The following is a 13343-nucleotide window of genomic DNA, read 5'->3' as shown; positions in this document are numbered from 1 at the left end:
GGAACCATCCCTCAAAGTGCAGCAGCACTGCCTGTGATTTCTGACCTTGTTTGTGTTGCTGCGGACATGATATCAATCTGTCTCTGGCAGTGCTTGTAGATGGTAACGTAATTTACCGGATTGCAAACAAACAAAAAAACCCCGATGTAATCAGAATACTTTTGTCTCATCTTTAAACCAAATGCAAGAAATGTAGCGCCTTATGCTAAAAAAAAACAAAAAAAAAACCGAAGCCCTCCAAATGTTGAGCTTTAGAAATGTTGCTGTTTCTCTAAACATATTTTTAGTGTGATTAAATTTGCATGCTTGGCTTCGTTGCAGGTGTACTCTATAACGTGCAGATTTTTTCCTTTTTTTTTTTTTTGTTCAAGTTTTTCCTGCAGCTGTTTTTTTTCCCAGAGGCCACAAGGAGGACTTTGTGCTTTTAACACAAGAGGAACAAAAAAAGAAAGGAAGAGGGGGGGTAAACCCTCACAATGTTATCCTCTTACTGTCAGTATGCACAAAAATAAAGATCTGACTCTTCCTACTCTACTGTGATCTGTGAGAATAAGATCACTTCCCTTTGCTTCCTGTTAAAAATATTTCACTAAAACAAACCAAACAAAAAATTTGCTGATCTCAAATTCATTTAGCCTTTTTCTATTTAACCCAATGTAACGAGAACATTTCTCTCTAGGGTTATTTTTAAGAACGTCCAGACAGAGACACCAGCAGCACAGTTGATAGATTCCAATCATTCACACATATTCATTTCATGAATGAACATCACATCTGTTCGTTAGCATTTCTTTTGACGTGGTTTTTGTTGCCGTTTCTCCAACTATAATATATACACTTTACTGTCATCCTCCCACATACAGTTGACATTGTGTAGTGTTGTTGCTGTGGACCAAAGTGGTTAGACGGGGCAACAATAAACATTCAAATATACCAGAAAGACATATTGCAATACAGCACTCCAAACGCTAGACGGCGCCCGCGCACAGCAGCTCACCACTTTCTTTCAACTCTGACCTTTACGCTGGGTTAGCTTAGAAAATGACAGATGAATTGGTGTTGAAGAGTGCCTCGCCGGTTTGGCAGTAACAGCCCGGACTATTAAAGACGATTCATTTCTCTTATTTATTTTTTTAATTTTTTACTGACGCCGCATGTTTCGCGTCTCCTGTCAGATAATACAGACCTAAATGTACCGCTGGGTGTCAGGATTTGTTTTGCTACATGGCTAGTTAGCTGCTAGCTAGCTAGAGAGCGGATTCATTCACCGCTGACAGTGCTAACTGAAAAAATTGCTGTCTAATCGGAGAAACATCCGGTTTTGGAAATTAACTGGTAGCGTCAACAGCTGATCAGCATCTCGTTTACTTTTGGGGGGGATTCATGACTGTCCCTCACAATGTATCCGAGGTCAGTTTTCCTGTGTAACGGAACAAGCTGCTTCGGAGTGGATATTAAAACCGGTGGGGTAGCCAAGCTGAATTAGCAGGTTGCATTTGTTCTAACTTGCGCATTGTCAATACCCCAAGACGCTGACAGCGTGAAGTACAGTCTCTGGCAAGCTAATCAGACAGCCACCAACTAGCCAAGACAGGCCATCCCAGCATTAACGACTAGCGACCGGATAACGTTCCTGGCAACAATGGCTAACGTTACAGATCTGCAAACAAAATACAGCAAGCTGGCTCAGGAGTATTCTAAGGTAAAACGCTGTCCATTTCATTTCATTAAAGTGAAGCTACTTGTGTTCAAAGCACAGTTTTAATATGTCCTGTGCTTCAGGCTTCACTCTTACAAGATAACTTGTCACGTGCACACTTTTAGATTACAGTGCATTTGCTGAGGTATGTCTATATGGTAAGATGTATGCAGCAGTCATTATGATCAGATCACAACACATGCATAGAACGTAGAGAGGAATAGCAGCCGTAAAGTTGTTGTGACGAGACTGTGTTTAGGTGCCCTAAAGCTGTTGGTGAGTTGATTTGTGGTGGTTGAGGCATGAGTGAAAGAGTTGAAAGATTAGATTACTGTGGCCCGCAGCTTTGAAACAGCTCTTTAGCCGCCTGGTTATTCATCCTGTTTTTGTGCTACTGGACAAACACTGTGGTAAAAGGTCTGTGTCACTGCATTCTTTGGTACTTTTATGAGCTTTCCTCAGAAGGCAGCTTGAAAAGCTGTGTTTTGTTTTGTTTTTTATTTTGAGTTCAGCTGAACCCGGAATCACAGTCGCACTCATGTGATCCCTGCCTTCAAGGATCAATGACATGTAAAGTAAAGTTTGCTTGCCAGGGCTTTCTGAGCAGTCATACGTGCTCTTTGTTTTTGTGTCAGCTGACATCACGGGGAGTGTGAGCTGTTTCCTGTTCAGCTCTGATCTTCCCATTGGCCAAGCACCATATCCTGTCAAAGAAGAGCTGACTGTGCAACTGTCACACATGTGTGCTTCTGTTCTGCTTTAATTTGCAATTGCACAAAGGCCACATGCTGTAAAATGAAGAGCATTGACTTTTGGACTTTTTTTTTTGGGGGGAGGGGGGTGTCATATTATAAAGAAGGGATTGAAAACTGCAAAGAGATTAATACAGGCCAGATATTCTCTATGTAAAAAGTAAATCCACAACTAGTCTGCAAACTACTTCATGCTTTTTTCACCTTTGTATTTTCCCCTGTGTTTTCACAGCTCCGTGCCCAGAACCAGGTGCTGAAAAAGGCAGTTGTGGATGAACAGGCCAGCTCTGCCTCTCTAAAGGTAAAGTATCTTTCCGAGCAGAGTCGCATATGCAGAACAAACTGCAACTTCAAATAGAAGTTTGACAACGAAGCCCAAACTATTATCTTTTTGGCGCTCTAGACAATATTAATAAGTAATTATGGATGGGCGAATAAGTGCATCACCAAGCTGAGAGGTAAATCCAAGACCTGTTGATTTTGAAAGAGTTGCAAACAAATGAATTTCCAGCTTGTCCCTGCATTTTATGAACAAAGCTGTTTAGCAGAGTTACTCCAACACAAATTAGAACGAGAGACGCGCTCATAGTTATAGTTTCTAAGAAGGTGATTGTATTTTTTTTTCTTTTCTTTTCTCTTTGCACATTAGGAGCAGCTCAAGCACAGGGACCAGAGTCTGAGGAAGCAGGAGCAGGAGATGGACAGCCTAAGCTTCAGGAACCAACAGCTGGCCAAGAGAGTGGAGCTGCTCCAAGAGGAGCTCGCTGCCAGTGAAGCCAAGGGCAAAAAGGGGAAGGTGATCATGAGGGGGGGGGGTGGCTTCTCTGTTGGGCAGAAGCATACAAAGTTAACCTCAAAAGAGCAAGTAAAACAATGCTAAGAGTGATGGTGATATTTACAAGTTAAGATAATTCCAGCTCTGTTTTTGCCTCCAGAGTAAAGGAGAATCTCCAACACAGCACGGCCTTCAGACTCAGAATGTGTTTGACGAGGACCTGCAAAAAAAGATTGAGGAAAACGAGCGACTTCACATACAGGTTTGTTTCTGTTTATGCATTTAGCAGACGCTCTTATCCAAAGCGACTTACACTGGTAGGCGGGTAAGATATGGGGGTCTTGCCAAAGGACCCCTACTGGAGGTAGTACCTTTAATGAAGGGGATTTCATCCATTAGTTCTATGAAGCAGATGAGCAGCACAGGAGGAAGGAGGCTGAGCTGAGGGCTCGACTCGAGGAGCTGGAGAGAGACGCTGAGCAGCACCAGACTGTTGTAGACGGGCTCACCACAAAGTACGTGGAAACAATTGAGCGACTGCAGGGTGACAAAGCACGTTTGGAGGTGAGGACCGCCATGTTATGATATTCTCAGTGCTTATGACGGTCATTAGATTGTGTGTACTTTCCATATCTTCCAACAGGTGAAAGCACAAACTCTGGAGAGGGAAGCAAAAGATTGTCGAATGCGAACCGAAGAGTGGTACGTTTACTTACAGCCGACTCTGCCAGTCAAACACTCACACTCTCTGTATAGAAGTTTCACTCCCGGACCGAGTTAAACTTTGTGTAACGTGCACGGTGCTATTCGTTGCAACGCATGTTGTACTCCACTAAGCGGCCGTCGGTGTGTCTCCGCAGTCAGCAGCAGGTGAGGCGGTGCCAGTCAGAGCTGAACCGGCAGGTGAAACAAAGCAGCAGTGTGATCCAGGAGAAAGTGCCCTTCAATGACACCAGTGAGTAACTGCCGCCAAGCCACCTGGACTAACATGGCCCGCCTCAGAGTGGACATCCATTTTGGGATATTTACGCTCTTGTCAGTGATACCATAACAACGTGCCGCCCCCCCGGTGTGAGCTGTGTGCGCGACGCTCGATCAAACTGTAATGTTGCTCTGAAGAAGGCAGTGGGCTAAATCACTGAAACTACAGCATATTTGTCAAGTCAATAAAATACAGTGCTGGTGCCGAGGTTCTGCTCCTGCTTCACCGCTTTTTTTTTTTTTTTTTCTTTTTCTCTCCTACTCTGCAGAATTTAGTGACTACAACAGTCTAAATGTGCCATCACACAATCGAAGACACCAGGTTAGTAAGCAAACAAACACGTTTGTCACAAATGCAGTAATGGGAACGTGCGAATCATGTGTCTCAAACTGACTGCTGAAACTAAACTCCTTTTGAAAGGTTATTCAAATAGTTTGCGTGTGTTTCCTTCAACCCAGCTTAAGGCCCGGGATGTTGCCGGCCAGGCACTGAGCTTTATCCAGGACCTGGTGGCTGCTCTGTTGAACTTCCACTCCTACACAGAGCAGAGAGTGCACATCTATCCCCTGGACTCCTCCCTCGAGCCCATCTCTCCTCTGAACCAGAAGGTGAGGCAGCAAAACACGAGAAATCCACCAATCCTTTGCGATGAGTGCAAAGTAAAGATGTACGAATCCTGTTTTTTTTTTTTTTCTCCTAGTTTTCTCACCATCTACTGGAGAACGCAGCCTATGTGCGCCCCCTGGAGGACAGTTTTCTGCAGTTATACCAAAGCATCACAGAAGACACAGTCACAGTACTGGTGAGTTTGAGACAGGGGGCTTCTTTTTTTTCTCTCTCTCTCTTTCTTTCTAAGCGGGCACTAATTGTGTTTTTCTTTGTTCTGCCGAACTGAAGGAGACCGTGGTCAAACTGAAGAATTTTGCCGAGAGTTTCTCGTCCTACACCCACTTTCTGCAAAAGATTCTTCCCTACCAGCTGAAAAGGTCAGCGCCGTGTTGCATATGAGTGTGAGACGGAGAGAGGGAGAAAAAGAGCTCGTGGAGGAGGCTTTTCTGATGGCTATCATCTCTTCTTCTTTCAGCCTGGAAGAAGAGTGCGAGGCACCGCTTTGCACTGCTGCCCTTGCTGCAAAAAACCGGGAGTTACAGAATGACACGAAGAAAGTGACTTCTGTGTTTGAGAAACTGCAGAACTACATCAACCTTTTGGCCTTACCCAGTAGGTTAACTCGCAACATTTCAGCTGCTTTTGCCTCAAAGCTCTGCAACGCATCTAAATCGTTTTTTACACGTTCATTTGAATAATTGCCATGAAAAAGTAAGAGAATGAAAAGAGAATTTAAAAAAAAAATTGCAGGGCGTTATGAATTGTTGATAAGACGTGCTTTGTTTTCCAACCGTGTCCCAGGTGTTCGGCAGGATGCTATTCCACACAGCAGCACCTCGGCTGTCTTCACCCAGCTGGCCGCCTGCCTGCACAGTCTTCAGGATGCCGTTAAAGGTGAGCAGCACTGTTAGCCGTTTGTGACCCCAAGCAATTCGCACACAGCAGCGCAGTTACCTCACGTATCAGCAGAGCTTTAGATATTCAAAACAAGTCGGACTCCTTTTTTTCTCCGGGTTTCACCATAAACCACCAGCTGAAGGAGAGTAAACCTCCCGAGGCTTCGTCTCACCGACTGTCTCGCTTCAGCACCAAATTGAACTTCAATTTCATGCTCTTTGGTGGATGGGGAGTGTCGTTTTTCTAAAGGAGATTCTTTTTTTTATGTATCAAGTGTCATTGTCTGTTTGTCTTGGTTCTTGTATGTGTAGTAATTGTGCTCTCACATACAACCTTCTGATTCGCTGCATAGAAGTATTGTAAAAAATCACCGGTCAGTAAATGAGTGATTTTCTTTCTATCCAGAGATGTCAAAGCATTACAACCAGAAGGCCAGCATTGAGCAGGAGCTCCCCACAGTCACCCAGAAGCTCTGTACCACCACAGAGTGCCTCCTCGGATCTTTGGGTTCGCTGACCAGCAGCACCGGCAAGGTACGGCCAACAGGGGGCAGGCAGGAGCCAGTTTTATTTGTCCGACCACTCAGTCCAGGCAGTGTGGCTGATTTGTTTGGATCACAGTTGCAAATGACCACTAATGTGATAACGCTGAACAGTAGGACTCAGGTGGGCAGTGTTTAAACTGTCAAAATGAAAGTTTTAACAGCTGCTCACCGGTCAAAGCAAAGGAATGATTTATTTCTCCTCATAATTCAAGTGAACTGGTTTGCAACGTGTTCTTAGATGCAGGCGTTAGCCTGACTGCTAAGACTTTTATAATACTGGACACACGGTGGTGGAATGACCTTTCTGCTGTTGGCACACAGGGATATTTAGTCCTAACAGCCTGCTGAGTGTCTGCATTGGAGCATATAGATGTGAGAAAGGTGTTTCTTAAGCTTTTTGAATGATACACAAAAAATATCCCACCATTTGTTGCAGATTGCCACTTTCTTCAGCAACAACTTGGATTTCTTCACATCACCAGGCTACAGTCCAAGAGGGAGCTCAGTAGCCCTCAACCCCTTGCAAGCAGAGAGTATGCTGGACAACAAAAAGAAAGCTGTTGCCTATATCCATGCTATTAAAAAGGTGAGTATCTCCTGGTTATTTCAAGGTCTTGCGCGGCGACAGTGAGTCACTAAGCCTGTCATCTCAAAGCCCTCTGACCCGAAGAACTGCCCACCGATATATGACATCTTTTAAATCTTAAAAACTGATCCTTTTTCCTGACAATCATATGATTTTAGGCTTTTGCCACGCAAAAATCTCTCATGGCTTTCGGGTAGAACTATCCAACATCATCCTCATTGAGTCAGTAGTGAGCTATGAAAATTCAGATGAGCACCACCCACGTCTCTGCCCCTCAGCACTTTCTCAAAAGCCTCTTTCACACTTTTTCGCGCCTTATCGGTGCAAGAAAGACGTCTTCGTTTAAACCCACCGCCGTTCCCCCTCGTAATACGCATATTGTAAAAGTCTAAACTAGTAAAATAATGATCAGGCTGCTAAATTTCCTTCGCCGAGCAGAAGAATGAGAGATGTAGCAACCGCTTGAACAAAGTTTATCCGTCTGGGACGCATCACTGAGCGATGTGTCCCACTCTCACTGTGAGAAGTCTTGACACAGAGTGCAGCTGCCTTCACTGTGGACTTTTAGAAGCGTATACCAAAGAGCTGGGTGGTGCCGCCTGTTACTTTTTCCCTGGTGGCATGAAGTACGAATAAGATTTGCAGAGAGAAGTGGCATAAAAAAGGGAAAACTTGACCTCATACTTTGCTGTGTCTCCCAGATAAATGGAACATCTTCTGTCTTCATATCGACTTTAGCAGGAGACTTAGCTCCCTATTGGGTTTAATTTGAGGGCTGAAGAAAGAGGAGTTGCAGACATGGCTCTGATGAGCCGTAACTGGCAGCTGCAGCAGGGTGCTTCGGCTGCCAGGAGGCTATCTGCTGCCGTGTCATGCCAGAAAAGAAATGAACCTATCAGACATGTCTGCTCGTACAGCGTCACGCTTAACCAGTAACTAGCTGATACTAACTGCGTTAGTCGCAAACCGAGCTGTTTCAGGGTCGAGCTTTTGAAATGTCTTTCTGGCAAATAGAGACTGCAGACCCCTGCCCGGGTGCTTTTAAAGGGACACAATATCTCAGAATAGTCTGAATCTACTGGTACTGAGTCTGATTTTATGCCATTACAGCCATGAACAGAATGTGTCTCACCTGTTTTAGTTCCTCCCCAATAACTCCACAGAGTCCCATTCAGCTTGGGCAGTCCCACCCAGTTAGTAGTCAGGATCGGTCGGTGCTGGTTCCACCAAATAAATGTGCCAGCGAAGTACTTTCAGGCTGTCGGACCTCGCCTCTCTGAGGCCATAGTTTTGACAGTATGTCTTGTAATGCATAAAGCAGTAGCGTATAAGCGTGTTGAAATGTGATTTAGCAGAAGAGGAATTTGCATTGTTGTGTATAATGTTTTTGGCAGCTTTCCGTTGGCTTTGCCCCTGAATGTTATGCCCAAATGCAACTTTTATTCTTGTATGTACTGCGTTAAGAACATGTTCTGTTCTGCTGTTATGTTACTGTTCTGTTGTTGTACTTTCAGGCCCAACCACAGTCTGTTCCTTACAGAGACGCCCTGTCGAACCGTCGTATACTCACCAGCTCCACTGAGAGCAGAGAGGGTCTCACTCAGCAGGTAAGACACGGTCGTTCTAGCAGCCATCTGAGTATTTTTGTGGTCCGTATTTAGAGAGGTGACATCTAGCTTCAGCCAGACAGGCAGTGGTGTGAACGGTCTAACTATGTATGAGTCAGTATGACGGGAAGTGTTATATCAGATGAATTACTGAAAGTTATTCTTTAGGGACAGGGTGGGAAGACTTGTGAGGTTATGCTAGGGAGTGTTTGTACACTCGCTCCTGAGGAAAAAAAGTGCTTTTATTTTCATTTCATCAGAAACGGTTTTGTTATAGTTTCCTTATTTCCACCTAAATACTGCTGCCCTTTCACTTCCCCCGATCCTCCGCTTAGCTCTCTTCCCCCCCCGTGCTCACTGTCCACTCCTCTCCTCTCCCCGCTGGCCTGGTGTAGGTGCAGCAGAGCCTGGAGAAAATTGCTCGGCTGGAGCAGGAGAAGGAGCACTGGCTCCTGGAGGCCCAGCTGGGGAAGGTGCGGTTAGAAAAGGAGAACCAGCGCATCGCTGACCTGGAAGCGCAGCTCGCAGCGGCTCTGGGGGGAAGCTCAAACTCGCCTCCGGCTGCAGCCAGCACCCTTGCACAGAGCCACGAGGTAGCAGAGGCGGAGCCGAAAGCCACGGGGAAGGAGACGACTCTGTGCACCAGCCTGGTACAGCCACTGTTCAAGCTGCTGTTTGTTTTCGCTTTCAGACCAATAGCACTGTTTTTGCCCATAGCCCTGGTGTCTGATTAGCTTCAACAAAGGGAGTATTATCATTCTTTTCTTGTAGCTCCAGTGCAAAGATATATTTAGCTTGATAAAAGGCAGACTTCTAATGTGCTGATGAGACAGAAGATGTTGGTGCGGAGTTCACAGTAAGGTCACGATCCAGAGCCGTTTGTTTTACATCTTCGACACGTGTCCTTGCTTTTATCATCTCTTGCATGTTTAGTTCATTCTCGGCCTGCTTGAAGTGGATTTTTTAAATGCCCCATCAATGATTGAGGTTGACATATTCATCTGTTTCGACACAGGTTGGCATGCTGTGCACAACACCTACAGTTGAGCACGTGAGTCGCCATTCCGTTAACCAAGAGCTCCCAAATAATAAAAGCCATGCTCATTTGAAAGGAATGTTTTGAATACATAATGCTGCCCTGAAGGAAAAACTCTTCCCCTGCTGGATGTTGTGTCTGCGTTTGCAGGTGGGAGACGAGGAGTCCCGGGAGCAGCTGATAAAGACTCACTATATGACCAGAGTGGGAGAGCTCACCACCCAGCTCCAGATATCAGACAGCAAAGCTGTGCACTTTCACTCCGAGGTGAAGCTCTTACAACAGTGTTTATCGCAGTAACCGCATCAGATGGCAGAGGAGTGACCTCTTCAACCCCCACTGTGCCCCTCTAACATAGCATACCAATCTGAGATGAGATATTAAAACTCTCGCACCCACTTTGTGCTTTGGAAGCAGCTCCTGAATCTCAAGGTTTTTAAAAGCTCCTTTTCCACCCATGCACCACAGTCCTGAGATTTTCTGCATAATAGGGCCCTGATGTTTTCATCAAACAAACCCTGTTTGTATTTTCCTCATTTTGCCCTGCTAGCTTGTACCTCATATTGAGTAAAACCTCTCTTATGAAGCCTCGTGTGAACAGACTGTAATTTTCCACAGAGCTCACAGCAGGTGTGAGTTCTCCCGACACTTTGTCGCTTTGTCTCTCACTGGCAATGCAAGTTTCCTCCTTTTTCATCTCGTAGATAAAGGAATATGCCGGATGTTTGTCACTTTTTAAGCTTTGACTCTGGCTTCAAAAAGACGCGTTACCTTAAAGAAACCCCTCCTTTTGACTCCGGTATATGCTGTAAACCTCGTCACACAGCAGCTGCTTACTGTTGTTTCCCTTGATAGTGTCGAGCTTTGGCGAAGAGACTGGCCATTGCAGAGAAATCACGGGAGACGCTGAGTGAGGAGGTCAAGATGGCTAACCAGAACATCACACGCTTGCAGGTAAAGTGCAGAGGAGCTTCCTGTCCACTGAATAGCTGAATATGTAGCCAATGGCCTCCCTACAAACCCGTAAACATGCAAATTCTAACTGAAGTGTCTCCCACAGGATGAGCTTGCTACAACTAAGAGGAGCTATGAGGACCAGCTCAGCATGATGAGCGACCATCTGTGTAGCATGAATGAGACTTTGAGCAAGCAGAGAGAGGAAATCGACACGCTCAAATTGGGCAGCAAGGTATTGCATTGAGAAAGACCCACCCCCGCCCCCCTTTCTTCATTCATGCATCTTTCAAAATGTTTGCTTCGTCAGTATGAAGTTTCACACCGGTTTTGTGCTCAGGCTTGACATACTGCCAGTCCAGATATAAATATATCTACAAACCCTGTCACGAAAGGGGAGTGGGACAGGATCAGTTGGCAGTTAAATGTGACTTTGTGAAGTTTCTGGCAGTTATGAGGTGAACTGGGAGGTCGTCGGTGGGTGTTGTGGTTACTGCCCGGGGTTTGATGGGAAAAGCACCTGCTGCCGTCATCTGAAAGAGTCGTTAAGCCAAAGTGGCAGTAAAGGAGAGGCCTGTTTCTGAGCGTGCGTGTTCCTGCATGTATGCGCCGACAGCTGCCTGTTGGGGAAACCACAGGCCGGAACATGTTTATGATTTAAAGGTAGCGATTTTTCTTTTGAAGGCCACCGGCCAGCCTCGGCACGTTTTGAGAATTCGGAAGATTGAGTCAGTTGCGAGCCGTTTTTGACTTACTGCACCTAAACGCAACACACCGCTTTGCTCTCTTTTTTTGCACCAACCTTGGACATGGCTCATTTGGAATACTCCTCAAACTGAACTTTTTTTTTTTTTCTTGCAGGGAAACACGAAAAAGAACAAGGGCCGCTAGAGCTGCCCTTTTACGCTTGGACACCTCGGGAGGAGAGCTGTATGCGGAGCCTCCCGGCTGCATCTTGGTACAACACTGTCACCAAAAACCACAGGATGGCCACACATGCCGTCAGATTCCTCCACTGTCGCGCAGTCCCAGTGCAAACAAACTGTTGGGAGACCGAAATTTTAGTTTAATTCAAATTTTTTTCAATGTTAAAGAGTGGTTTCTGAAAAACAACTGGAAGTGTTTACCTGATCTGTGGGTCAAAGCCTAGTTGGAGAAAAGAATTAAAAAAATCCAAATCAGGGGTGGGGTAGCGGAGGAAAATGACGAGCCGAAACTTAAGCCAAGACTTGAAGACCAAACCCTGTTAATGTGTGTAGTTTTCAGACCTAATTTATGTGTGTGAGTCTCTTACTGCTCATCTCTGGGTTGGCAAACGGAGTAAATGTTGGTGTGGTTGACTGTGTTGAGAATGTTGTTTCATCGTGAGACTTTACAACACGAGAGTATTGTTATACAAATCGTTTTTGTTTTTTTTGTTTTTTTTAATTGAATTCAAGATTATTTGTGCAGGTTGTTCCAAGGGGCTTGGAAATCTACATACATCATAACACCCCTTCTAACACTTGCAGATATCACAAGCTTCTGAAAAGAAGGGCTTGAAAATGCGACTGAACGTCTAACAAAGACCCGCTTTGTTAAAAGGTGAAAGAAAAGGTGCCTGCCTTGCTGCACCGATCAAGTTGAAGCTTGCGAAAATCACATCCGTCTGCCGCCTGGGGAAGTTTGCTCGGCAACAATAGTTTTTTTATCACCAAAGCAAGTGTGGATGTGCACTCGGAGCTCTCTAATGAAACGTGCAAGGATTAGAAGGGTTCGTGTGAATATACTTTCATTTGAAATCACAACCTAATAGCACTGTTTATTTCCTAAAAAACATATATATATATTACAAAAAATACGCATTTATTCAGAGGTTACAAATCTTTATTTTACATAGATTTTTTTTTTTTTTTTACTGAATTTGCAGCTAGTTTTTTTTTTTTTTTTTTTTTTGGTGTCTTCAAATACTGGCTACATTACTGGGGAGTGTCATAGAGAAATTGGCCAGCACTGGTAACCACGGTTTAGGCAATTTGTGAGTCATGGCAGAGGGTGGGCAGAGTGAACTGTAAAATGGAGCCTCTCTGTTATGTGGCACTTTGAGGTAAAATGGGGTAGGAAAAAAAATAAAAATAAACCCAGCAGTGGTCCTGAGCAGCTCATTCAAACCCCTTGTATGCCAATCAAGACCTTTGATCGCAAAGACTTGCCAACACCCTGTAAACTGATGGGAGAAAAAAAACAACTTGTATTTCACAATGTAACCTGTTTAAAAGCACATGTAAGTATGTGGAACAAAATAAAAGACCTTGCTCAACATTTAAATGCTCTGTTCATTTATGTCCACTTGGTTATTAATCATACTTAAACTTGGCAGGCTTACGGTTGCGTACTGAATTTCTGGGAGATTAAGAAGAAAAAACAAAACCTAGAACAATCAATAACACTCTTTTCACTGGGAAGTGAGACGGCACCTTTCACTAAACATGTAAGGGCTGGAGGATCTTTTTCATGTCATCACTTGTTTTCGAAAGGAGAAAATCAGTTGAATTTTTGGTGCTTTCAAGCTCTCTTGGTTCTGAGCTTCAGAGGTCAAAGCAGCATCACTTCAAATCTAAAAGCACTGTGGGACAAAGGCTTCAGAGTTGATATAAGAACATTTAAGAGACATGGTGGAGTAAAAGTGGCCAAAGAAAAGATTCTGCCAAACGAAATATATGTGAATGAGTCTTAACTGCTATTTATTTACCCGTTTTTATTTACTTGTGTTGTTGCTCAAGTTGTCATCTTATGGAAATATAAAGCCTGAGATCCTGAACAATGGGGAAAGGTTTTTATGTAGTTGAGCTTTGCATTTCCCCCGCACCCATCTTTGTGGCCAAATAGTTCAAACTTTGTTTCATCAGATCAGAGGATTTTG

At 44.5% G+C, this 13343-nt stretch overlaps 1 protein-coding gene across 1 annotated transcript; it reads left to right on the top strand.

Moving 5' to 3' along the window:
- Positions 1–1020: 1020 nt before the first annotated feature.
- Positions 1021–12740, top strand: ppp1r21 (protein phosphatase 1, regulatory subunit 21). Its single transcript, XM_072391170.1, has 22 exons — positions 1021–1702; positions 2684–2752; positions 3101–3247; positions 3387–3488; positions 3626–3790; positions 3870–3928; positions 4087–4181; positions 4477–4529; positions 4667–4816; positions 4909–5010; positions 5106–5194; positions 5293–5429; positions 5619–5711; positions 6120–6247; positions 6695–6844; positions 8359–8451; positions 8847–9101; positions 9467–9502; positions 9638–9754; positions 10343–10441; positions 10548–10676; positions 11303–12740. The coding sequence occupies exons 1-22, from the start codon at positions 1643–1645 to the stop codon at positions 11330–11332; spliced, it is 2358 nt and encodes a 785-aa protein (XP_072247271.1). The 5' UTR covers positions 1021–1642; the 3' UTR covers positions 11333–12740.
- The last annotated feature ends 603 nt before the right edge of the window (positions 12741–13343 follow it).

This window comes from Leuresthes tenuis, unplaced genomic scaffold (genome assembly GCF_036924035.1).
Source record: "Leuresthes tenuis unplaced genomic scaffold, fLeuTen1.0.hap1 SCAF_8, whole genome shotgun sequence".
NCBI lineage: Eukaryota > Metazoa > Chordata > Actinopteri > Atheriniformes > Atherinopsidae > Leuresthes > Leuresthes tenuis.
This window is presented reverse-complemented; position numbering and strand designations above follow the sequence as displayed.